The 23,690-nt window shown below is 51.6% G+C and overlaps 1 protein-coding gene across 1 annotated transcript in view; it reads left to right on the forward strand.

Moving 5' to 3' along the window:
- The first annotated feature begins 1,974 nt into the window (after nucleotides 1-1,974).
- NLK (nemo like kinase) overlaps nucleotides 1,975-23,690 on the forward strand; it is a 164,748-nt gene continuing 143,032 nt past the window's right edge. The window contains exon 1 of the mRNA XM_078612008.1: nucleotides 1,975-3,939. Coding sequence (XP_078468134.1) covers nucleotides 3,380-3,939 — 560 coding nt within the window. The 5' untranslated portion in view covers nucleotides 1,975-3,379. The remainder of the gene's footprint in view (nucleotides 3,940-23,690) is intronic.

Below are 23,690 nucleotides of genomic sequence, written 5' to 3' on the forward strand. Positions count from 1 at the left end.
CCTCCCCACCCAGCCCCTCTCCACTCAGCCCCTCCCCACCCTCCCCACGCAGCCCCTCCCCACCCTCCCCTCTCCACCCAGCCCCACCTCTCCCATTTTTGGATGCACGACGGACAGACGGGCACAATAATCCCCTGTGGGCTGGTGGAACCAGGTGGTTCCTACCAGCATAATTATGCCTTCAGTGACGTTAAAGAGGACCGTTTCTCACGCCTGTTCCAAAGCGTGGCAGCGAATTCTGGTCTCGTTCTCACGTTCGCGGTTCATGAGGACATTTATCTCGCAAGAGGCAATCACAGCAAGACTCAAATCAACAAACAGCTGTGATAATTGCCATACCTAGGTTGCGTGTCCCGGGCTGACACGAAAGTGTTAAGCTTGGTTAAACAAAAAAATATAAATACTTTAAAAGTTAGTCGAGTGCGTCATAATTGTCAATCTCGTGACGTCAGTGTTTCGCCACTCCGAATTCTCTTCACGCGTCAACTCGGAAAGGTCAATAGAGCGCTAATGACTGTGACCCTGGCCGTGATTTCCAGGTCCCGACTCTCGTTAACGACGCTTCCGTGTCGTGTCGAGCAGCAGCGGGCCGGCTCCCGGGCGAGCGTCGACAAATTGAGTGTTTTTTTGGGTCGCGTCCTTCGTTTAATGAATAAACAACAAAAACAACCTCTACACATTCGTCAGTGAGCCTTGAGAGTAAACCTATACGAGAAGCGACCCTGAATAGCACGCGAATGTTTGTTTTTGCTGTGCTTGTGAACAATTGACAACGCAGCATCACAAAGTCATTTGTTTGGCTTTATACTGGTAGGAACCTCCTGGTTACACCAGCCCACAGGGGATTATTGTGTCCGTCGTGCAGGGAGGGGCTGAGTGGGGAGGGAGGGGCTGGGTGGGGCTGGGTGGGGAGGGGCTGGGTGGGGAGGGAGGGGCTGGGTGGGGCTGGGTGGGGAGGGTGGGGCTGGGTGGGGGGTGGGAGGGGTGAGGCTGGCTGAGAAGGGGCTGGTCACCCCGTGGTCCCCTTATAAAACTCAACGTTTAACCTACTCACGCCGGCTTGTGCCCGCCCTCACAGTCGGCCATATTTGCGGAATACACCACGCCGCCGTTGACCCTGGCCATTGACCGAGCAACCCAACGTTCCTACCAGCTCCCTCCGCAGGAATGTGTTATAGGCTGAGTGCCGCCCCTGCAACCCTCGGCAAGGCATGACCAGCTACACACACACGTGGTCGCATAGGCATGACCCGCTGCAAACACACGTGGTCGCTCGCTGCACAGACACACACAAGTGGTCGCGCACAGCTGTTGTGGGGGAGAAGCGCCGACCGCCCTGTCTCCCGCCCACGTGACCTTCCACGTGCTCTCTACGCTCCTCCCCCATCTCTCGTCCCGCCCACGCCCCACCCCCCTCCGCTGTCGGCCCCGCCCACGTCGCGAGGCGCGTGCGCGCGCCCAAGCGAGCACTTCCCCCCAAGGCCAATCGGACGCGAGCTCGCACAAAGAGCGCTCGTCCTATTGGTCGCGAGCCCAGGAGCGCGCGCCTCCACGGCGGGGGTGGGGGTTTAGGGGGCGGGGACGAGCCGGTGCAGCCGTCCAATGGGCGTGTGGGGCGGGCGCGCGGATGCGGATAAATTTGAGGGGGGGGGGGTGGCCCCGTTGTTAGCCCGGCGGGTGGTGGGCGGTGATTGGTGGGCGGTGTCGGTGGGCGGAGCGATCACGAGTGTGGGCGGGGCGATCACGAGTGTGGGCGGAGCGATCACGAGTGTAGGCGGGGCGATCACGAGGGTGGGCGGGGCGATTACGAGTGTGGGCGGGGCGATTACGAGTGTGGGCGGGGCGATCACGAGTGTGGGCGGTGCGATCACGAGTGTGGGCGGAGCGATCACGAGTGTGGGCGGGGCGATCGCGAGTGTGGGCGGAGCTTGCCGCAGGGGGTGGCGCCTCGCGGGCCCGGGCCTCGCCTTTTGTTCGCGTCGCGCCGAGCGGCGAGGACGAGGCGGAGGAGGAGGCGGCGGCTCGGGCTGCCCTCCTTCCCTCCCTGCCTCCCTGGGTCTCTCCCCACAACCGCGGTGTCTTCCCCCGGGGTCACTCGACGTGCTACGCGTTGCTTCCCCATTTCCTTCGCACGCACGCCGCGGTGCCGGCCCTCGGCAACAGTCCGGGAACGAGCGCGGGCTTGCTCCCATCGGCAACCCGGCGTCGGCCACAGGAGGAGGAGTGAGTGAGTGAGTGGTCGAGGGCGATCGGCGTGGATACAACAAACAAACAGCGAGTGAGTGGGCTAGGGGGGACGTGAAAAGGACGGGATCCCGGCGGGCTGCGAGGAGCTCCGAGCGAGCTGGCACCAGCCGAGCCGGGCCCAGCCGGCCTGGGGTTGCGGCCGGACTGGGGTGGCCGAGCCCGGCCGGGCCGGGTTTGCCCAGGAACGGACGAGCAGGGGAGGAGGTCGCGCCGGGCTCGGCTCCTGGAGCTACTGCCCCTGCGGGGGTGACGGGGTCGGGATGGCCGTGGACACTCAACACAATCGCCACCACCACCACCGCCACCACCTCCGTCGCGATTGTTCGAGCGGCAGCCGAGTTGCGTTGTCGTCGTCGTCGTCTGCGGCGGCGTTGTTGTTGGCGTCGTTGGCACACGCACTGAGCTGAGAGTCGGGTGGTCGGGCACTGGCGCCAAGTCCCCGGCCTCTCCTCCTGCTCCTCCAACCCCCACACACCTCCTGCTGCACCTGCACCAGCTGCGCTGCAACCTCCCCCCCCCCCGGGGCCATCGCCATCCAGCAGCAGCAGCGCGTCTCGTCCGACTCGCAACACCACCGACATCACCACCAACACCAACACCACTGACATCAACACCACCACCGACATCACCACCGACATCACCACCAACATCACCACCAACATCACCACCGACATCACTACCACCACCGACACCACCACCAACATCCACCCGCCTGCTCACTTCACTGTCGACCACTTCACCTGCGCCATCATCATCGTGCTGATCATCCACCCACGTCCGCCCGCCCGCCCCCAGCGCTAATAATCCCATTAGCATCACCACCTCGCTCATCTTCACGACGAGCACCCCCCCCCATCCCAAATCATCTCCCAGAACCATCACCGGCACACCACCCACCCCTCTCTACTCTTCCTCCACCACCACCACCAACCACATCAATCCACATCTCCCTTTTCACCATCATCATCATCATCGCCACTTGAGCTCCATCTCACTCGCGCCCATCAACGCTCGGCCACCTCCCTCCGTCGCTGTTGTTGTTGAGTGAAGTAGTCGAGACGAAGACGAAGCAGCAGCAGTATCAGCAGCATCAGCAGCAGTGGAACAAGACGTGCTGCCCTCCTCCTCCTCCATGGCGCTGTGCGGTGCAGCCGCCGCCGCGGGACAGAGGCAGACGGCGACTCGGCTCATGGTCTACAACGGCGGCGTCCCCGCGGCCACGGCGGCCGTGGGGCCGGCCCACAACCACCACAACCACCACCACAACCATCACCACCACCACAGCCACAGCCAGCAGCAGCAACACCACAGCCAGCCTCAGCAGCAGCAGCAGCACCACAGCCAGCAGCAGCATGCCGCTCACTTCCACCCGCAGCCTCAGCCACAACAACAACAGCAACAACAACAGCAACAACAACAACATCCTGCAGCAGCGGTGCATCCTCAGCACCCGGCGTCGGGTCCTCACGACTCGAGGCAGCCTTACTTCCCCTCGCCTGCACCCGCAGCGCCCGTGCAGGCTGCCGCATCTGCAGCGGTACATTCGCATCAGCATCACCATCATCAGCAGCACCACCAACCCCAGCAGCCCCAGCAGCAGCAGCAGCAAGCCCCGGCAGGACCTCGGCTGCCTCCCGCGGGAGACGTGGAGCCGGATCGGCCCATCGGCTACGGCGCGTTCGGCGTTGTCTGGTAAGGCGATGATCTTCACTCAACCTCCTTGCCTCGTCTTCTTTTTAATAAAGTGCCGCGTGGCCAACAACAATAGCAGCAGCAGCAAGGTCGGTCGGTAATCGGCTTTGGTGGTGGTGGTGGTGGTTGTTGCACGGCTGTGGTCAAAGGATGTTTGGGATGAACGGTGTTGGTGGAACTCTACAAAAAAAACACACACGCGGCTGCGTGGTTGGGGAGGACATGGCAGTGCAGTACAACACGTGGGTTGATTCTCTCGAAATGCGTGGTGGGATATCTCCTGGTCCTCCCGGTTTCCGCGCACACAAGCTGAACCACCACTCATTACACTGCACTATACACTACACTATACACTACACTATACACTACACTCCACCACCACCCAACCTCCCCACACCGCCGCCTCTCGAAATGTGTGGGGGGATATCTCCTGGTCCTCCGGTTTCCGCGAACACAAAAGCCGAACCACCACTCATTACACTACACTATACACTACACTCCACCTCCCACCGCCGCCTCCAATGAAGCAAGACCCTCTTGACTCACCAGTCTTGAGACTCTGAGACTTTCTGTGTAAACAGGGGGGGGGGTTATTGTTATGTAGTTACAGCAGTGCGTGGCTGTGTGCCGCAAACCAGTGAACACATACGGTTTAGCTGTCTTCTTGTGCGGGGAAATTGAGTTTGCAGCTCCAATACGCCGTTTCAATCTGGGCTAACAAACATTTTTCAAATCAGTTTGTGTTTCTCCCTTGCGATGGGATTTTGTAAGATGAACGTTGAGATTGATAAGGGCACGGCGTGACCAATAAGGGGGTAGTGTAGTGTGTAGTGTATTGTGTCATGTATATGATGAACGTTGAGATTTATAAGGGCACGGCGTGAGCAATCAGGTCTGAATTGGTCTGTAATAAGATAGGGGCACTGATAAGGGGTAGTGTATAGTGTAGTGTATAGTCGTGTATTGTGTCGTGTATATGATGAACGTCGAGATTTATAAGGGCACGGCGTGAGCAATAAGGTTTTAATTGGTCTGTAATAAGATGGGGGGGCACTGCTAAGGGGTTGACAGAATGAACACGACCGATCTGGACAGATCTCTTGAAGCTAAGCAGGGTCCACCACCGACTCAACCATTGCATAAACACACGCACACACACAGGTCTCTTTTGGTTGTGGAGGGGCTCCGTGTTGGCACGGGGAGGGAGATTCAGGGCAGCAAACTCTGTTGGACTGTACTATGTATGCTCCAACGTCTATGCTCGGCAGCCCGCACTGACCAGCGTAGCCAACAACAACAACAACAAAAAGTGGTCACGTGGCCCCCCACGATCGGCACGACGTGGGGAGACGCACTTATCCAGCAGTGGATTGACACAAGAAGATGTGTACGTGTGCGCGCACTGCACACGTGTGCGCGCACTGCACACGTGTGCGCGCACTGCACACGTGTGCGCGCACTGCACACGTGTGCGCGCACTGCACACGTGTGCGCGCACTGCACACGTGTGCGCGCACTGCACACGTGTGCGCGCACTGCACACGTGTGCGCGCACTGCACACGTGTGCGCGCACTGCACACGTGTGCGCGCACTGCACACGTGTGCGCGCACTGCACACGTGTGCGCGCACTGCACACGTGTGCGCGCACTGCACACGTGTGCGCGCACTGCACACGTGTGCGCGCACTGCACACGTGTGCGCGCACTGCACACGTGTGCGCGCACTGCACACGTGTGCGCGCACTGCACACGTGTTGTCGTAATCATCGCCACTCAGGGGAGACAAAGGCGGTCGCGCGTGGTTGCTGCCCCCCCCCACACACACCTCGTGTGCCGTGCCGGCCTTCATATGTTGCTACTCGCTCACAACACGTGGCCTAACAGTCTGTTACAGGGCTACACGAGGGGGGGGGGGTGTTTGTCGTCTTTGTTGTTGTTCAGGTGGCATCTTCTTCTCATTCTCTTGAGCCCGCTGGCTATTGGGAGGATCTCGTTTGACTGCACTGGGTCGAGGGAAGGGGGTCTGGAGGTCGTCCTTCCTTGCGTCTGGCTTGTTTTGTTCTTGCCGCTGTGTCTCCCCCCACACCCACACCACCTTTGCATGGCTTTGTTGAACAAAAGCGAGACGAGGCGAGCTTGTGCGTGTGCCGGTGACCGGAGGTAGACGAACCCCGCCACGCACGACAAAGCGAGGCGAAGACTTAAGGGAGGCGTCGTTGCATTTGGGTTTTTGCGATAATAGTGGACGCGCACACACCGCACGCACACACGGCACACCGCACGCACACCACACACCGCACGCACACACGGCACACCGCACGCACACCACACACCGCACGCACACACGGCACACCGCACGCACACCACACACCGCACGCACACCACACACCGCACGCACACACACCACACACCGCACGCACACACACCACACACCGCACGCACACACACCACACACCGCACACACACCACACACCGCACGCACACACACCAAACACACACCGCACACACACCACACACCGCACGCACAGGACACACACGGTACTGGCACACACACACACCGCACACACACCGCACATACCACACCGCACACACACACCGCACACACCACACGGCACACACACACCGCACACCGCAAACCGCACACACACGGCACTCACACACCGCGCACACACACCGCGCACACCACACGGCACACACACACCACACGGCACACACACCGCACACACCGCACACACACACCGCATACACGGCACACACACATGACATACACACCGCACACACACACACCACACACACACACGGTTTCTCCTCCTTATCGAGCGAGCGGCGGTAGCCGTGCTGGCCAGCGTGCGTGATTGACAGCGGTGATCAATGATGGGGACTTAATTGAACGTCGTCGTTTCTCCACCAAACCCCCCACGTGGGTTCGCATCACCTTCGGCCAGTGCCGTTTTGCCATTGGCGAATTTCTCGTCGATTTCCCCCGCAGTTCGTTTTGAGACAGAGAGAGAGACCCCTTGCCACCCATGGACCTGTCTTTGTGGAGAGCACGTGGATAACCAGGGGTAATTCTTCCTCCGACTTTAATCCCCCCCCCCAGCCCACCCCACCACCGGTTCGCCACTACCAATCATTGCAGTGCAGTGCATTACTTAATTTTGTCAACTAGAGGATTACACCGATTATATTTTTTCCAGCCTCTTGTGACTCGGAGATAAGCCGGTGATGTCATCAAGCTACGGGTCAATGTAGGCAAACGCGACCCATCCCTTTTGCGATTGCTATTTTTAAAAAAAATTTTAAACATCGCCGCTTGCTTTATTTATCTCCGCTAACGTGCTGCGTTCCATGCCCGGAGTAGAACGTGTCCGAGAGTACGTCCATCATCCACGGGAGTTTTGAGCGATAAAATGTAGCTCCTGTAGAGCTGCGGTCGGTGGATTATTACGTCTCGGGGTCTCGAGAGATGGCGGCGACTCTGAGTGAGAGTGGCTTTCATCCAGCAGTGGATTGGTCATGGCTGATGATTTAATTGAGGATACATCTCACGATCGCAATCTTATCGCGTGGCCTGCTCGAAGGACGCTGCCGGTATTCCGTTGGTTAATAAAAGTAAAATAAAAATCACGACGTTTCGGAGGCAACACAAGCTTCCGTCTTCAGGTGGAACCGTCACAGCACGCTTGCTGTATCAAGTAAATGAGAAATTCCAAGAGATACTACTCCGTATATATACTGGTTGAGGGGGGGATGAGTCAGGACAGGCCCCCTTTTTATTAATATTGTAAGGTTGGTACGGCTTGAAACTACGGCTAGTCTACATAACAAAGGACTGAGCCTTTGTTATGTAGACTGGCTGAGATAGGGGGGGGGGGTGCCAGAGTTGTTAAAAAACAACCTAAGAATATGAATCCTTGCAGTCACGAAAGCTTCAAATCTAGAATTCCGTTGGTTGTTCGGGGGGTACCCATTCGAGTTGCCATGGTGATTGCGGTATCTATGGTGTGCGTTGCTGCTGCTGGTGCCACGTCGCGATGAAACGTGGTTGAGTGCCAGTCGGACAGCTGGCAACATTTACTCCACGTGTGCTGGGGACCGTGGAGGCAGCGTTGCCGCATTTGCTTCTCCGCCGAAAGCAGGACATCCCACGGTTGATTGTGATGACTTGACAAAGGAATACCAAAATACGGTCCTTTTTTGGAGGTTTAAGTAGTGAAACGATTACAATTAAACTGCTTGCACACAACAAGATAACACGGCTTCACCAAAATAAATGTGTTAGCGCTACATCCGGGGCTTAATTTCTCACTGAAATAATTTCCATGTTCGCATTGTAAACTGGAGTCGGCACTTTTTGACCAGTATCCACGACTTCAGCCAGATGGATATCTGGATGTGATGTGCCGGGAATGGAAATACTGTGTTTTAGATTTTCGCAACCAGCAGTGTGGTACTCAAACCAAAAGCACCGATCGACGCGAGTTTCCTCCAATTGATGGCCCTGGCAAATTGATGGCCGTGTCAGTTTTAGAAGAACACAAAATATTTCAAAGTGTGTGCAGTGCTGTGTCCCAAATCTTCCACTGCGTGCAGTGGGGGTGGGGTAAAGTGTCTTGTCGCTCCATGTTCTACGACGCCTCTGACCGGTCTGGAAGACCCCAGATAAAAGGTTGAGTGTACTGTCAAATGTTGTCGTGCCGTGTGTGTATGTACGGCCCTCATTTGTCAGTCCGCTTTTGGACAAGGGCCTCCTCCCCCATGCCGTGGGTGGGCCATGGGTGTTATTTGACCATATTTCACCACACTGTTTCAGTGTGGGTTGCTAAAGGCGAGGAGGTATAGAGAGAGGGAGCACTTTACCAATGCAACAATGGATTTCGATGCAATGCCGTCCCTGCTGATAATTAATCGCACCTTCGCTCACTGCCTACAGTACCTGTTTTTATGCACGGTAGTCGTCCACCCAAGTACTGTCCAGGATGAACCCTGCTCGGCGTAATAGCGCATAGCAGTGCACCACGGTGTCATGCCACGTGTTTTGTATTATATTGTATTTATTCTACAGAAAGCACCGCTGAGGACTACACGTTCCCCTGTCGGTACCGGAGTTGTGGTTTTCACCTTCGCACCGTTTCACTCTTCTGTGCTGCAGCTTGTCACATTCCGCCGATGTGTACGCGCTTTGTGTGCGTCGTTGTGTACTACGGGATGATGCTGTGGTGTAAAAGATTAACACGCTGGACTTGCTATCCAGACGTCGACGGTTCGGACTCCCGGCACGGCAGTATAAACAGTGCTGCAGGTTTATTAAATCCACCCTCCCTCTGCCTCTGTCCACCCAGCAAGTATAAATAAATGGGTTGAAAACGATTTGTCGATTGGCGGTTCTAAGTAATGTGTGGGGGTGCCTCCCACATCTTCCCCAGATGTCTGGCCAGCATGGGACAGGAGGCCAAAATACAATCTAGGAGAGGCTGTCCAAGAGCTCCTCCTTCTGCCAGCAATGGTGTGAACAAGATATTCCAGGGGCTGCAGCATTACCTTGCCAACTGAATAGAGGACCACCGCTGAGGACCCGGCTACGCTGTTCCCATGTTTGTGGAGTGCTGCTTTTCACCCTAGCACCATCGCACTCCTGTGTCGTGCAGCATGCCGTGTGTAGCAGTGCGTACGTGGTTTTGTGTGGTTTAATGTATCCGGGAAATCGTTTCAGAGTCTCAAGACTCTCATTCGTGGGGGTCATGCATTGGGACGTTTGACCAATTCCTGCTATTCTCGCGTATTATGGCAATATGTTCGGGAGCCGAGTGCAATGAAGAGGTCTGCTAGCCACGAGAAGGCTTCGGGATGAAGTTTAGGTAGTTTTGCTCTTCCTCCATTGAAGGAGCACGAACTAAAGTGGTTTACTATGTGGTCAGTTGCTTGGGCGACATGGTCACAGTTGCACTGTGGTTTATATTTATGGAGGAGATGTGCACATCGGCCTGCTGATCTTCTGATGCGGTTGATGGTTACGCCGGCTTCTTTGAGGAATGTGAAAGTCAGGTGGTGCGATGTTTGTGAGGGGTCTCGAATGAGGTGTTTGTTCTGGACGTCCACGTTCTTCCGTATCTAGGTGAGAGTCCAGGATGGTGCGTTTTATGTTTGAGAGGAAAGCAGAATACCCAAGCAACATTCACCACGCATACGGGGAGATAACGTTTTGATTTAAAGCTTTCGTGACTGCAGGGATTCATCTTCTTGGTTCTTTCTGTAAAGTCACGTAGAAGGGAAATAATAAAATAATAAAAATAAAACATAATCAAATAATTTTCACGACGTTTCGGCCACAACGCAAGCAGCCGTCCTCAGGTGAAGAACAGGTCTGTCGGGAAGACAGCATGTCAAGAGGAATTTAATAAGTTTAATAAATTCCTCTTGATATGCAAATTATTTTGTCAAGGCGCTCTTCCCACTCCAACCCAGCTTAAATATACGCTCCAAGCCTGGTGGTGTTTCATTCAGACGCTGTCTTCCCGACAGACCTGTTCTTCACCTGAGAACGGCTGCTTGCGTTGTGGCCGAAACGTCGCGAGAATTGTATTTTATTATGTTTTATTTTTATTATTTTATTATTTCCCTTCTACGTGACTTTACCGAAAGAACCAAGAAGAAGGGGAGATAACGTTCTCAAGTTTTGCGCAGGAAGGTTCACAATTCCACTTTCCATTGTCTCTTGACCACCTCTCGTGGGAATATCATGGGTTTGCATGATCCTCCAACCCTTGCCTGCAATACACCGAGTCACAGACGTACACTGCACAGCCGGCATATTGCTATACAATTCCATTCCGATATTGAAATTTGGGTCTGTGTTCCGGTCACAATGGATTTCACTTCAGGTACATTGTTGAAGGACCTAACACTTGTTTTTTTAAGCGTGGAAGCTTTTGCATAATGCACTTTTATTTATCTGGTGTCTGATGAGCCAATTGTAAAACCGAGAGCAGCATTTGTTCTGCAATGGACTACAGTGCAGAAGTAATGCGGCAAGTGAAGTCCGTTTATTCACGCGTTGCAAAGTTGATTTTCCCGTGTGTAGTTGAACATCCAGAAAAATCACAAGGCCCACGGTGCTTTGAAGGCCATCTGCCATATTTGAGGTACATCAAATAGCTTCCACATCACCGGAATTACGTTTTCCAGGTCCGCGGACAGGAGGTAGGCATAATCCTTTGGTTCAGCCTGAACGTGTGACAACTCAAAGGACTTCCCATGGCTTTCTGCGCTTCTCGGCGCTCGGCTTGTTTTAAAAGTGTTTTTTTTTTCCTCTCTCTCGTTCGACGCGCACGCACGGCCCACGCCGACGGTGTCGCGCGAGTCTCCGAGGGCCTGCCAGTCAGAATAAACACGACTTGCATGAATTCGCCGCGTCCTGCGCGTTGTGATAGAGCATGGGGTCACTGCGGCGGCTGAGCAACGTCAAAGTGTCGGCAGTCCGTGACAACCGCGAGTTGGTGAATGCCCTCGCAAGCCCGCAGCCCTTCCCTGTTTAATAACGGCTCTTACCCAAGTGCCAGATATTGAGCTGCAGCTGATTTTCAACCCTCCACCACTCAAAATGTCACACACGATACATTGGGTCCCTGGCAAGCATTCGCAAAGAGACGGTTTAGAAAGCCGTCAGTAATTTTGCATTAATTGGCTGTGGCAAGCAAGACCATTATTTAGCTGTGACGGTCCCACCTGATGACGGAGACTTGTGTTGCCTCCGAAACGTCGTGATTGATTATTTCTTTCTATTATTTCTAATATTTTTATTATTTATTTTTACCTACGTGACTTTACCGAAAAAACCTAAGAGTATGAATCCTTGCAGTCACGAAAGCTTCAAATCTAGAAAGAAGCAAGACCATTGTTTTTTAAAAGTGTTAGAAGAGCCGCATTTATGTCGGTGCAAACTGTGTTATTGGATAACGTTCCCAGATTCTGTTTTAAGTGCCGGAGGTCTGGTTACGTTCAAAGCTATGAGCTCATTAACTGTAAGAACACTTGATAACCGTTGGACCACGCGGTTGCACAAGATGATAACGTGGTGGAAGAGGAGTCGAGGATTGTAATGTAATCGCCACCACAGTACCGATAATCAGTATTGTATCTCCTCGGGTAAAGAACACATTACTAAATTACAGTATAAATAATGCCGTGAGCTCTGGGTTAGAATATGCTCCGGAAATACAACGGCACCCCAAACGTGTACCCAGTGCCAATAATGTTATACAAGTCTGATCTCACACACACCTACCATATTATAAGACTCACTCCCAACTTTTACTGCGTAAGATGCAACCCCCCCACCCGGCCCCCCCCCTCCCCCAAAACTTTTACCGTTAAATACATTGAAAAAAGTCTCGTCTTATATTCCGCCGGAACATGGTACAACTCTCGATTTAAAGCTTTCGTGACTGCAGGGATTCATCTTCTTGGTTCTTTCGGTAAAGTCGCGTGACTTTACCGAAAGAACCAAGTAGATGGTACAACTCCTCGTGGCTATTTAGCGTCGCGCCTTGTACACAATCTACTCCGCACACGATTAATGAACGGAGGCGAGTGATTTTTGGAACGACGCCTTCGGTCTGCCGCCGTCACCAACAGATGGATCTGTGAGCATCGCCTCGAGGACTGCAAGTCCTCTGTGCTTCTATGTTGCCTTTGCACCAAACGCTGTGGGAACAATTGAGACACTCTGTGGCTTGCAACTTAGTTCTAGGTGACCGGGTTTGGGCCCCCCCCCCTGCCTGCCCCCCCCACCCCCCCTGGTGCTTGAACTGTTAATATCCGAACGGCTAAAAAGACAAAGATCCCCCGTGTAGCCTTAACAGACTGTTGGGGCAAGTGCTGTTAGCGAGCACCTATGAAGGTCAGCACGGCACACGAGGGGGTGGGTGGCCAGCACCACGCCCGGCCGCCTTTGTCTCCCTCGTGGCGATGTTTACTACACACCGCACCAGGTACTTATTTTGAGGCTGAGTCGACCTAGGGGAGGCCCAGGACCAGTTCAGATAATCTTCACCGGTGTTGGTCGTGAGCGGGAATCGAACTCGGGTCGCCGGGTTTATAGCGCAGCGCGGTAACCGCCACACTGCCGCTCCCCACACGTGTTACGACAGCGATGCCCGTCCCCATGCGTTTAACTTTCTACGTTTTGCCCTAACAGTAGTATGAACTGTATTCTCCGGATTTTAAGAGGCAATTTTTTTTCTCCTGCGTTTTAAAACAAGAGTTGAGGTTGTGCGTTTTTATAGTGTGGTACGCATGTGTGTGTGAGATCATATTATTTCAACTTTATTGGCATTGTAGTTTCTGGAACGTCGCATAATCTGGAGAAGACGGTAGTTGCTACCCGAAATAGTTTTACCCCTGAGACATAATTCCAGCCAATCTATGTACGTAGAAAAATTTAATGTTTTTTTTTCAAATGACAAGGCACTTATTTTGAATAAGATGATCGGCTTTTTATTTAATGCGACATCGCCAATGAATTAGTTTCATTTGCCTTAATTGCAGTGAAAGTAAATGAATAGAAGGCTTTGTATGAAGGTACTTGCTACCCACTGTTTTTGTGTATGATGTTGTGTGACTGACAAAAAACCGTCTGCCGATGCTGTTACAATGTCGAAAGCTCTTGACCCAGGGCATTGTTGGATTATGTGGCACGGGTGTGCAAGGTTTTGTGGGCTGTGGGCAAGGTAAGCCTTTATCAGCTTGGGCCAGCTGTGCTTTGGCCTAACAGAAATGTCCAAGATACAGCCCATGCACACTTCATTAAGTGTTCCGTTGCTCAATAGGGAACAACCTTTTACCACCATTGTAAATGTGCGTGTGGGTCAAAGCGAAAATGTGGAAAATGTGAGCGGCGCTTTATAGATGGGGTAGTTTGGAATTTTACGTGTGCGTGTTTGTATTAACTTTTTTTTTTATCGTGGTATGTTCTAGTATAAAAACAGGCCATCTTGAACACCCAGTAACATGAAAATGCTTCTGCCTCAGTGGGTGGAGAAGCGAAAATTGCAATTGTGCGCGCACTGCGTGGAACACAGGCCCGCGTAGGCCGTTTGATGGTCGCCCATAATCCATTGTGGATTGGAAAAAGATCCACTTTATATTTAAATGTCGGAAGCCAATGGGGCATCCAGATAAATGAGGACACGCATACACTCACGCATGCGTGCCTAACTGCTTTACATGCATACCTGCTTGTGAAAGCACGGGCTTTCTCTGGAAATGTCTCGGCGGGCATGCCGTGCCAGTTAGTGCGATGTAGGCAGCGCTTAATATCATCTCGGGCTCTGCGGAGTTGGTAACCCAGAAAATTATTTCCCTCCTCTGCACACCGTATCCAGGGTATGCCTCCACGCAATGGTCGTGGCGTCGTAGTCACATGTCACCTACCTACTCCAGTCGACCAATAACAATCCAGCAAATATTTGTTAATCAATTCAGCCCTGGGATGATGGGGAATGTGTCTTTCATGGGAGAGGTTGTGTTCATCTTCTTTTGCGAGGGTTTTAATTGTAAATACATATTTCCCTCCTTAAAAAGTCCAAAACTGTACTTGATTTAATATACAGAAGTAGAATTTTTACCACGAGTCATGGGATATATGACTTAAGTAGGAAGCAGAATACTATAAAATGTGCATTGGAAAATCTAACGGTGCTCGGTGTTGCGAAATAATAAAATGTAAAGCAGCCTTACAGACTACTCAGCATTGATACCAATTGTCAGTTCTCCGAGCACTTTAATCGCAATGTTCTTGCGAATCAATTCCAGAATTGAAAATGTTAATTACACACCCACTGATATGTGTGTGTTTGGAGTAAATCTGTATGCAGCAATTAGAACCGCCCTCAACGTCTTAAAAAAGAAATCGCACATACATTCCGACTTCTCTTGCCGAAACCAGATGTCTGCACCCATGATGTGTGAGCAGTGAATAATGAAAGAATGTCACCACCATCATATTAATGATAATGAAGGTTTTGTTCATCCAGGACGAGTTTCGCTAAGTTTCAAAACCCGTCTTCTTTAGTGTCCTGTATCGACACATCCAATTCCTTTTCTAATCATCATTTCTGCCTGTATCCCGCACAGTATTCGCTCACTCTCGTCGAGCGAAATAACAACTTGATGGCTGATTTTAGAGGGCAGAGAAAACCCGAGTACCCGACCAGAGTAGACGCCTGCATATCGGAGAACATCACACGTAGATCTGAGCAGTCGGCTCGCAAGCCTGCTTGCTGTACTGCTAGCATCTGGCCACCACACAGCCCCCTGGGGTGTTGTCCAGGATAGCATGTCCCATTGTGCCGAGCTGCTCGTGTGGTGCTTTTGAGTGTGAAATTGCATCCAGTGCGACAGGTGAAGCTTTGAATGGAGGTGAGAGGGCACCGTTTGACCTCTGTACTGTGACCCTGCGCTTGGCTGTCATGGTGTCGTCTTTTACACAAAGCTTAACACAAGCAGCCGACCGCATCATATTGCCCCGTCGTAACTCCACGGCGGCAGTCACGTCTAATTTAGCTGCCAATAATAAAAGGTAAATAAATAAATATGCTGGCGTCCATTTGTCAGTCCACTGCTGGATGGAGGTCTCGTCCGTGCGGTGTCGGTCGCAGTGGTTGCACGATGGTGCGTCGCCACGCAATGTCGGCGGCGTAAGAACGGCGTGGACTCGGTTTGGTGGTGGGGAGGTCCGGAACCGGCTTCAGATGGCTGCTCCGGTGCGAAGCCACGGCATGGAATCGAACTCGGGTCGCTGTGGTTCTCAGCGTGGTGTGCGAACCTCCAGTCCCATCCCTCTCTGGGACTTGTTGTTTTGCTGCCTTGCCCGAGCTTGCAGTTGGTGTTGACGAGTCGGCAATTTCTACTTGTATACTTTCCATTCTTATTTTGCGACTTGCTTGTCGTTTTTTTTGTACCATGTGTTGATGAAACTTGCTGACCCGCCCCGACTGGATGTCTGTGAAAAATAGATCCTCATAGCTCATCGGATTCCTTTTCCAGTTTATTAAATCACGATTTTGATTATTCCAGGAAAAAATGCGGTCTGACGCTTCCAGACTAATTGCCCCCAGAGGGGTGGAGGGCGGGGGGGGGCAACGGAGCCCACTGTCGCGCACATCACGAATGTTCCGTGTGCGTAACCCGAACTGACATTGTGAAGTTGCCGGGGTGGCCGTTGGTTTTTTGTAATTAAAAGTTAAAGAATTACGGTCTGGAGTGTGCCGCCTCCTCCGGGGATGTGCCGGAGCACAGAGCCGCAGGAATGCCACGCCGCCGAGTTGGTGGCGGACGGGAAAGAAAAAGCCCGGCGCCACAATCTACCGCGGTAAATCGGCATTTTTGCATTGAAAAGGGAGGGAGGTTTTTTCTTTTTATTTTTCGCAGGAAAATTGAGCCCTAAGCAGTGTGACATTTGCACGCGCAATTATGTTGCAAATTTTCGAAGGAATAAAAATGTAATTCGATGAAATTAACTGTCTAAATGTGTTTTTTTTAAATACGTAAACCGCTCGTAATAACGTTCCCTAGTTCCCCACCGCCTTTGGATAGGTTTTACGATAATGGTGGTGGAATTACGATGAATGCAGTATTCGGTTTAAAAATAGATATAAAATCACTCGTCACAACACTGACAGGTTTAACTGCATTAAGTACATAGCATGAAATAACTACGCCGCTTCTCCGTATTATGAGATGCTTCGGAAAAGTAAGATGCGCCCGAAACTTTGGGGTAATTTTGAGACGAAAAAATAGTGTGCGGTTTTATAATCGGTAGAATGCACTGCTCTATTGAGAGCCATCTTGCAGAAGATGGTCGTGGCTTGCGCTGCTTAGCGTTGGGAGAGAGTCGCCTCGTTTTCTGATTTATTCTGAACAAATATGTTTGCACGCATCTTCCAGAAGATGATGCATTACTATGGAGAGTACTTTTTCGGAAGATGGTCTTTAACAACTAATATTAAAAACACATTCTCCGGAATACACGTACAGTTAAAACCTCATTATTTCGGTTCTTGATCATTCGTAATTGGGGATAATTCGGCGCTGCTGCACTTTCGGCGTGTATACGGTTCATTTGAAATTCGCCACGAGCCGAATTGCCGTACCGAATTGTCAAATTTCGGCACGCACGTGGTGAGACGCCGCGCGCCACGACCATAACTACGACTCAGTCCGGTGGCGAGCGTCAGTGCAGACCTGTTGCTTTGCACTTTACCTTGCTGATGCACTCACTCTGTGCACGCCAACCCTCTCAGAGACGTCGTCGACACCGACATCAAGAAGTAATGGGAAGGGGAACCGAGGTACGAATCCCTGAGGTCTGCGAGACAAATCCAAAGTTTTGGATGGAGTTGATGCGGCCGTGTGTCAACATGTATGGTGTTTGAAGAGTTTGGAAAACAAATTTTGAAAATAATTATTGGGGTAGGAGGCAATGGGGGGGGGGGGGGTGGAGAGAGTGACATTGTAAATAATTCTGAATATTGTATAATTCGGCAAAGCAAAAGCCTAGTCAAATTATTTTTCTGCCCAACTTTTGCTTTTAATTTACAGGTGCATTTTATAACTTTGAAAACGGTCGTATCCACAGCGAAATAAAATACATATCTGCCATCTTCAACAATAATATGCTAGTATTTAATTTAATTTATTATTTTATCTTTATACGTGACTTTACCAAAAGAACCAAAGAATAATTCCTGCAGTCACGAAAGCTCCAAATTAAGTTTAATATCCCCCCAATTTACGTCTCTCCCTTGTACGTCGTTTCGCGAACACGTAGTCACTTCATCGTTGACACCGCTACCCGATTTGCGTCGCCTCAACCCCGCACCTACGTCGCTGGCGGCATCGTTCCGCCCTTCCTCGTTATCCGTCGCCTCGGCCATTGCCTTGACCAACCCTGCAAGCAAACAACTTTGCCTCGCACGTACGGAAGAAATGTACTCGAACCGTAGGGTACAATTCATTATTCACGTGTACGGTATTTCGGTGACTTTGGGAGAAGAGAAAAAAAAATCGCTTTGACTCGCGCCGTTCCGATTATTCATCGCACCTTCCAGGAACGCATGCCCGACCCGTAAAAACCCGGGGATGTGGCTGTACACGTTTTGCGAGCGTGTCATTTTAACCTCGAAAAAATTAACCCGTAAAAACAAAGTTTTTCACTCTAAATCATTTATATGCGTGGCGGCTAGAGTCCTCTCGTCCTCTGGCTTGAGATGGCTGCCACCTATGGGTCAGATGATTGTCTGCCAGCATTAAGCAATTGGTAATTAAATATTTTAAAAAAATTCCCTAAACAGTGTAAAATTTTGGAAACATTTTTTCACGAAAATAAATTGTCACAACGAGTCTGTGTGGAAAATGTCAGCTCGATTGGATCACGGGAAGTGGGTTAAAAAACGACCGAAAGATTTGCACGGTCGTAAGCAAGCAAGCACGCAAACAACCAAGCAAGCGAACTTAATATAAAGGCTTTAAAAATACACCGCACCGTAACCTGGCGCGTCCACACCCCCCCACCCCCAGGTTTTAATTCGCAGGCAGTGCGATCAGGAACCTCGCAAAACAAGCGCCCAACTCTCCCGGCAGCTGTCTTTGCCCCACGGTTTTCGCGTGCTCGCCGCCGAGCGAGTTCAAGAGAGCCCTGCGATTTGCAAGTTTCTTTTTTCTTTCTGCGGTGTGCACAATTATCGCGGAGTGCCATCTGCTGTCGGGTGGACATTGAAGAGGAGGAGGGTGGGGGGGGGGACCCCCGTTTTTACATTGTTCACAGGAGTAGCCCCGTTAAACGGTGGTGCGCGTAGGCCACACAACAAATCTGATCCTTTGTCTTCCCACATTGTGTGGATCTTGGGCGGTGGTGGGGGGGGGTTATTTGACCATACTTCGCCATTCCGGCCAGTGCGGCTCGGTGAAGGTGGGGGAACATAGATGTGTGAGCGTAGTACAGTGCAACGGCGTGTTTTGCTACACGTTGTGCTCTTCTGTTATCATTCGTGGCATAGCAGGGGCTCTTGTGACTTGCAATCTGAATGTAAGAGTTCAAATCACTGTCCGGGGTCAACTCAGACTTTCATACTTTGGAAGAGTAGGCCAAAGTGCCCTTCTCGTAGAAGCCCTTCCGCCAGCCGTGACGTATGCAAGTAACCGCAGAGTTGCATCGCTTCGTTGAGCTATCATTTAGGGCCTGGCTCGCTTATGAAGAAGGGCCTTGACTGGTGGAATAAAATTGTTTATCGTTTAGCTCCTTAACATCGGAACCTTAAGGAGAAAGTCCAGAGTGTTTCTTTGGGGGTCGTTACGTTCGTGGGAACGCCTGAACGACGATCACCCTCGACAGCGCCCAGTTTCCAAAGTGCGTTTTTGACAAAGTGCCGCGCCACGAACGCGCTCGCTCGTGATTTAAAGCACCGGGTTGATAAGGGCTATTTGTGGAGTTCGTCGCAAAAGACATTTTGAATTAAGCGTGCGCTAACAGCTCTGGACCGGGCTCTTGTTGAGTAAAAATTTTGAAAAAATGCGTCCGCTAACAGGTCAGATGGCCGTAGTAAATGGGCCCTGGCGAGCACATGCAACTCGGCCGCTGTGAACAATGCACGCACCTCGGATAAATGCTGCTGCCACCACTACGCAAGGCTAATCCAGCCAACGACAACAAGGCGTGCTTACGTCTCGTATTTGTGTCCCGCTCCGCTTGTACGCAGGCTCGAGCAATATATATATGTCTACTTGTGGCTTGTTATGCACGCAAGCCAGTGGGCCATTTCCCCCCCCACCACACCACACCACCCACCCACCCACCCCCCCCCACGCACCGCCGCCCCTGTAAATCCCATCCGAGGCGGCCGGCCGGAAAATTAAAAGCCGGCCTCGAGCATAATCCAGCACAGTGTGGCCATGTGAGAGCACGGGCACAACGCACGTCGCACACGTACGCGCCGGGCACTCGCACGCATACCCGAGCATCGAACGCTCGCTCGCTCCCTCGCTCGCTCCCTCGTGCGTGCGTCTGTGAGCTCGTGCCTCCGGGGGGCACGCTTCAGAGTGGCGGCGCAGGCGTGCACGGCTAATTAGCGGCGTGGATGCACGCGTGTTATTGCGCGCACACCCTTTCCCTCGGGAGCCGGAATGGCCGTCGCTGCGGCGACATGGTGGGGGGGGGGGTCTGCAATCCTAGCCCCCCCCCCGTCCGTGCAGACGGCTCTCTCCCCGGCAAGGGCCGACGTCCCCCGCTGATGCACAGCCCTCGAGCGCGGAAAACAGCGAGAGCAGTCGGGGGGTGGGCGATGCTGCCACGGTGAAAGTGGCGAGCGCAACTGCAACTTTCAAATGTCGAGATTGGCTGGCAGTTTGATTTCTTCCGGCGTGGCACTTGAAATGATTCTCTGATGCCTCCCCTCCCCGTCATACCAACTTCTGTCCACCCGGCAGTTTTTTAAACGGGTGCACCACGGTTAGTCGATCGGCAGGTCGTGTGCGGTGGAGGGATAAGTCTCCCGCTTCCATGATGTCTGGGCAGGCCCAATACGCCCTCTGGAGAGACTCTCGAGAGCTCCCTCTCGCGGAGGCTCTTCGCTGGCAGTGGTGCGAGCGAGCGGTTGCAGGGCTGCGCCTTGACCTGTATACCTTTTGTAGCTGAACGAACAAAGGGCTCATCACTAAGCAGCTCTTCGTTCACCCTAGCAGCCGTGGCACGAAAATGTTCTGATTTCGGAGGTCACGATTCCATGAACGTGTCGTTTTTTATTTTTGTCCGTCTTTACCCATTGATTGCACAATTTTGTTTGCATTGGTCTAATTGACCGTGGCATAAAATGCACAAATAATTTGCCTAAATATATTATGATCGATTCAAAGTGTGCATCTTGACTGGTACGGTAACGGTGCTTTGTGATGGATGAATTTATGGATCGCCGATTAGCACGGTTGGCTACGCTCGGTGCGAAAGACGTTCAACATACGTATGTACAAACATACAAACGCATGTCGGTGGCCTTTAAAAAAAATAAAACTTCCGTCCCCAAGGTGAGCTGTGGATTTGCTTATGCACATTGCTCTCGCGAACGCAATTTGCTTAAGTTCCTCCCATGCGAAAACGTCCATCAGCATTATTTTATTGAGGTACTGTGTATTTACATGCATGGCAAAATCAAAGTAAAGTGATGGTCTTAGCATTTTCTTAAATTCAAATTAACCAATAAAATGCTATAGTTTGCAGCCGCAGAAATTACCCAGGTGGTACCGGTAACCACTTAAGGAACTTCAAGTTGAGGCAGATTTAAAAATAAAATATGCCTGGTAATAATTCTCACGCCCCCCCCCCCCCTTGCAATCCAATGCATTGTCACGTTTCGGCAATGTAATGTAATTCTAGATTCTGATTGCTGTATTTTTTATTTAGTGGTGTGCTGTAGCGCCGCGGGTGACTGCAGGGGTCACGTGAACTAATTCCGCTCAACAAAATTAGGAATTGAAAGCGCCTGATTCTCACAGGTACGGCGGTCTGCCCACATTACGAACGTGCATGAATGTGGTGCGATGTTAACTACCTCGCCTGGTATGCAGGAGCTCGTGGGTTCGATCCTGACCCTGACGATGCCTGATGTATATTTGGAGTTTGCGTGTTCTCTCTCCCTGCGGTTTTTCCCTCCACATGTAGAATCAACGCGCGTTTAGAGTCTTTGCCTGCTATAAATGTCCACGTGATAATCCACTTTGCTGAGCTATCACTTGTAGCCAGGGCCTTAACTGGTCAAATAAAAAAAACCGTGTCGATGACCACCTATGAAAGGGGCCAACTCGCCCGCAGTCGTAACACCTTCAGCCCTGTTGTTCCACAGTCACAGCCCGCGAGAAGGCGATGGGGATTTGTGTGGAACTTTGTCCTTGCTACAGAGGTCACGGGGACCCGTCTGACCCATGTTGATATTCACGGTTGAATTCAATCGCGTATTAACGATTGCTGGTGTGGAGCGGCGGCGCTGCGGCTATTGCACCGCGCTACGAACCAAGCTTCCCAGAGTTCAAATCCGGACGGTGGCCAACGCCTCACCAACTTCGATTAGCACGATTGGCTAAGTACGGTGCGACCAGAAGTTCAACATGCGTACGTACAAAACTTCCACTGGCCAGCGTGGTGAAGTACGGTCAAACAATTATTGTTCTTTACCTTGATCGTGCAGCCATGCCAGACAGCAGCTGTTCGTACGAAGAAGGATTAGTAACGCAAGCACGAGGTTAACCCAAGGGTACGTTTGAGGCATCGGAAATTATGGCACCGTGGTAATAATAACAATTAAATCTGAGCATTAATTACGAAGTTATTAGTCATAAATAATGTTCATAGTTGACACTTTAATTACAGTACGTGCGTCACGTCGCGAGTGCAGAACTTATGCCACATCCGTGGATCGTTAATATTATTCTGGTGAATCGTAGCGAATGTGTACCGGCACAGATTGCTGTTATTGGAGGAGGTGTTGGTTGTGTTTTTTTGTCGCATTATTATTACTTCCTACGACCAGATTCCCATCAGTACATCAGGTGCAGCGTCTCACAAGGAACTTAGCGCTCTGCTCTCTGATAAGCTGAGAGGGATTTTAAAAAAGCTGGATTTCTTAAGCCTCTCAAGCCCCCCCCCTTCCCTGCCCCTTATCCCCCTCCACTTTGCTGCCCCCCCCGACCCCCATCCTCACTTGACCTCCCCTCACATCCACTTGTCAAGAAATCTCCACCGCCATCATTATTTCATGAAACACAAAATAGACGTCTCCCATGCAGTTGCGTCGGACGTAACGAATGGCCGTTAAGTTCTTTTTGTTGTTGGTTGATTTTCTGTTGGGGCTGCCGCGGTGTAACGGTTACCGCACTCGACTTGAAATCCGGAGATCAGCATTTCGATCTCCCGGCGTGGCAGTTAAAGCAGGTTTCTTAAATACCTCCACCTGGCAGTTAACGTCGGCATCTTTACTTGTACTGGAGGAATTCGATGAGCTATGAAGCTCCTTTTGTTTTCACAGACTTCCAGTTAAATTCACAGATGTCCGGTAAAACCACCACAGGTCCCTGAAGTGGAGGCCTTCCTGCTGGCAGTGGTGTTAGCTTGCAATTGCAGGGCTGCAACTGAACTTTTTTCTCTTCTTGTAGTTTGTCGAAGTTGGTTCTCACTCGACGTTTGACGGTTGCATCTATTCATCGATTGTGAAGGCTCGCATTAACGCGCGTCACGTGACGCGTACACGAGATTGGTTTTTGTTTCCCCGATTTGTGCAAATCGTAAGCGAGGTGACGTTACGCCTAAGCCAACGGGAGCAAGCAAAACTCTGAACTGGACAAACATTTTAAACGATACGAGTGAGAGGGTTAAAAAGGGAGATGGTTCTTGATTCTGAGATGGAATTGTGGGCCCCCCCCCCACCACGACTGTTGATTGTCCTGCGGGGTGACTTTGCACACCTGCGGGTTGCAGCTGACCCATGACGGGGTCCCGTCGGTACAGCAGGCTTGGCTGTGGCACATTTAACCCCCCCCCCAATCAGGTGCTGCCACATGCCTCTAAATAGGCATCTTAAAACAGTTAAAAATCAGCACGCAATTAGAGAATAATTTTTTTATTGATGCACTAAGTGCAGATAATTTGACGGGGATTTGCTGGCAAAACCAGCGTGTGGTTTTACTCTCGCAAAACAATGTTTCGTTG

This window comes from Lampetra planeri, chromosome 37, assembly GCF_965212315.1.
Source record: "Lampetra planeri chromosome 37, kcLamPlan1.2.h2, whole genome shotgun sequence".
Taxonomy (NCBI): domain Eukaryota; kingdom Metazoa; phylum Chordata; class Hyperoartia; order Petromyzontiformes; family Petromyzontidae; genus Lampetra; species Lampetra planeri.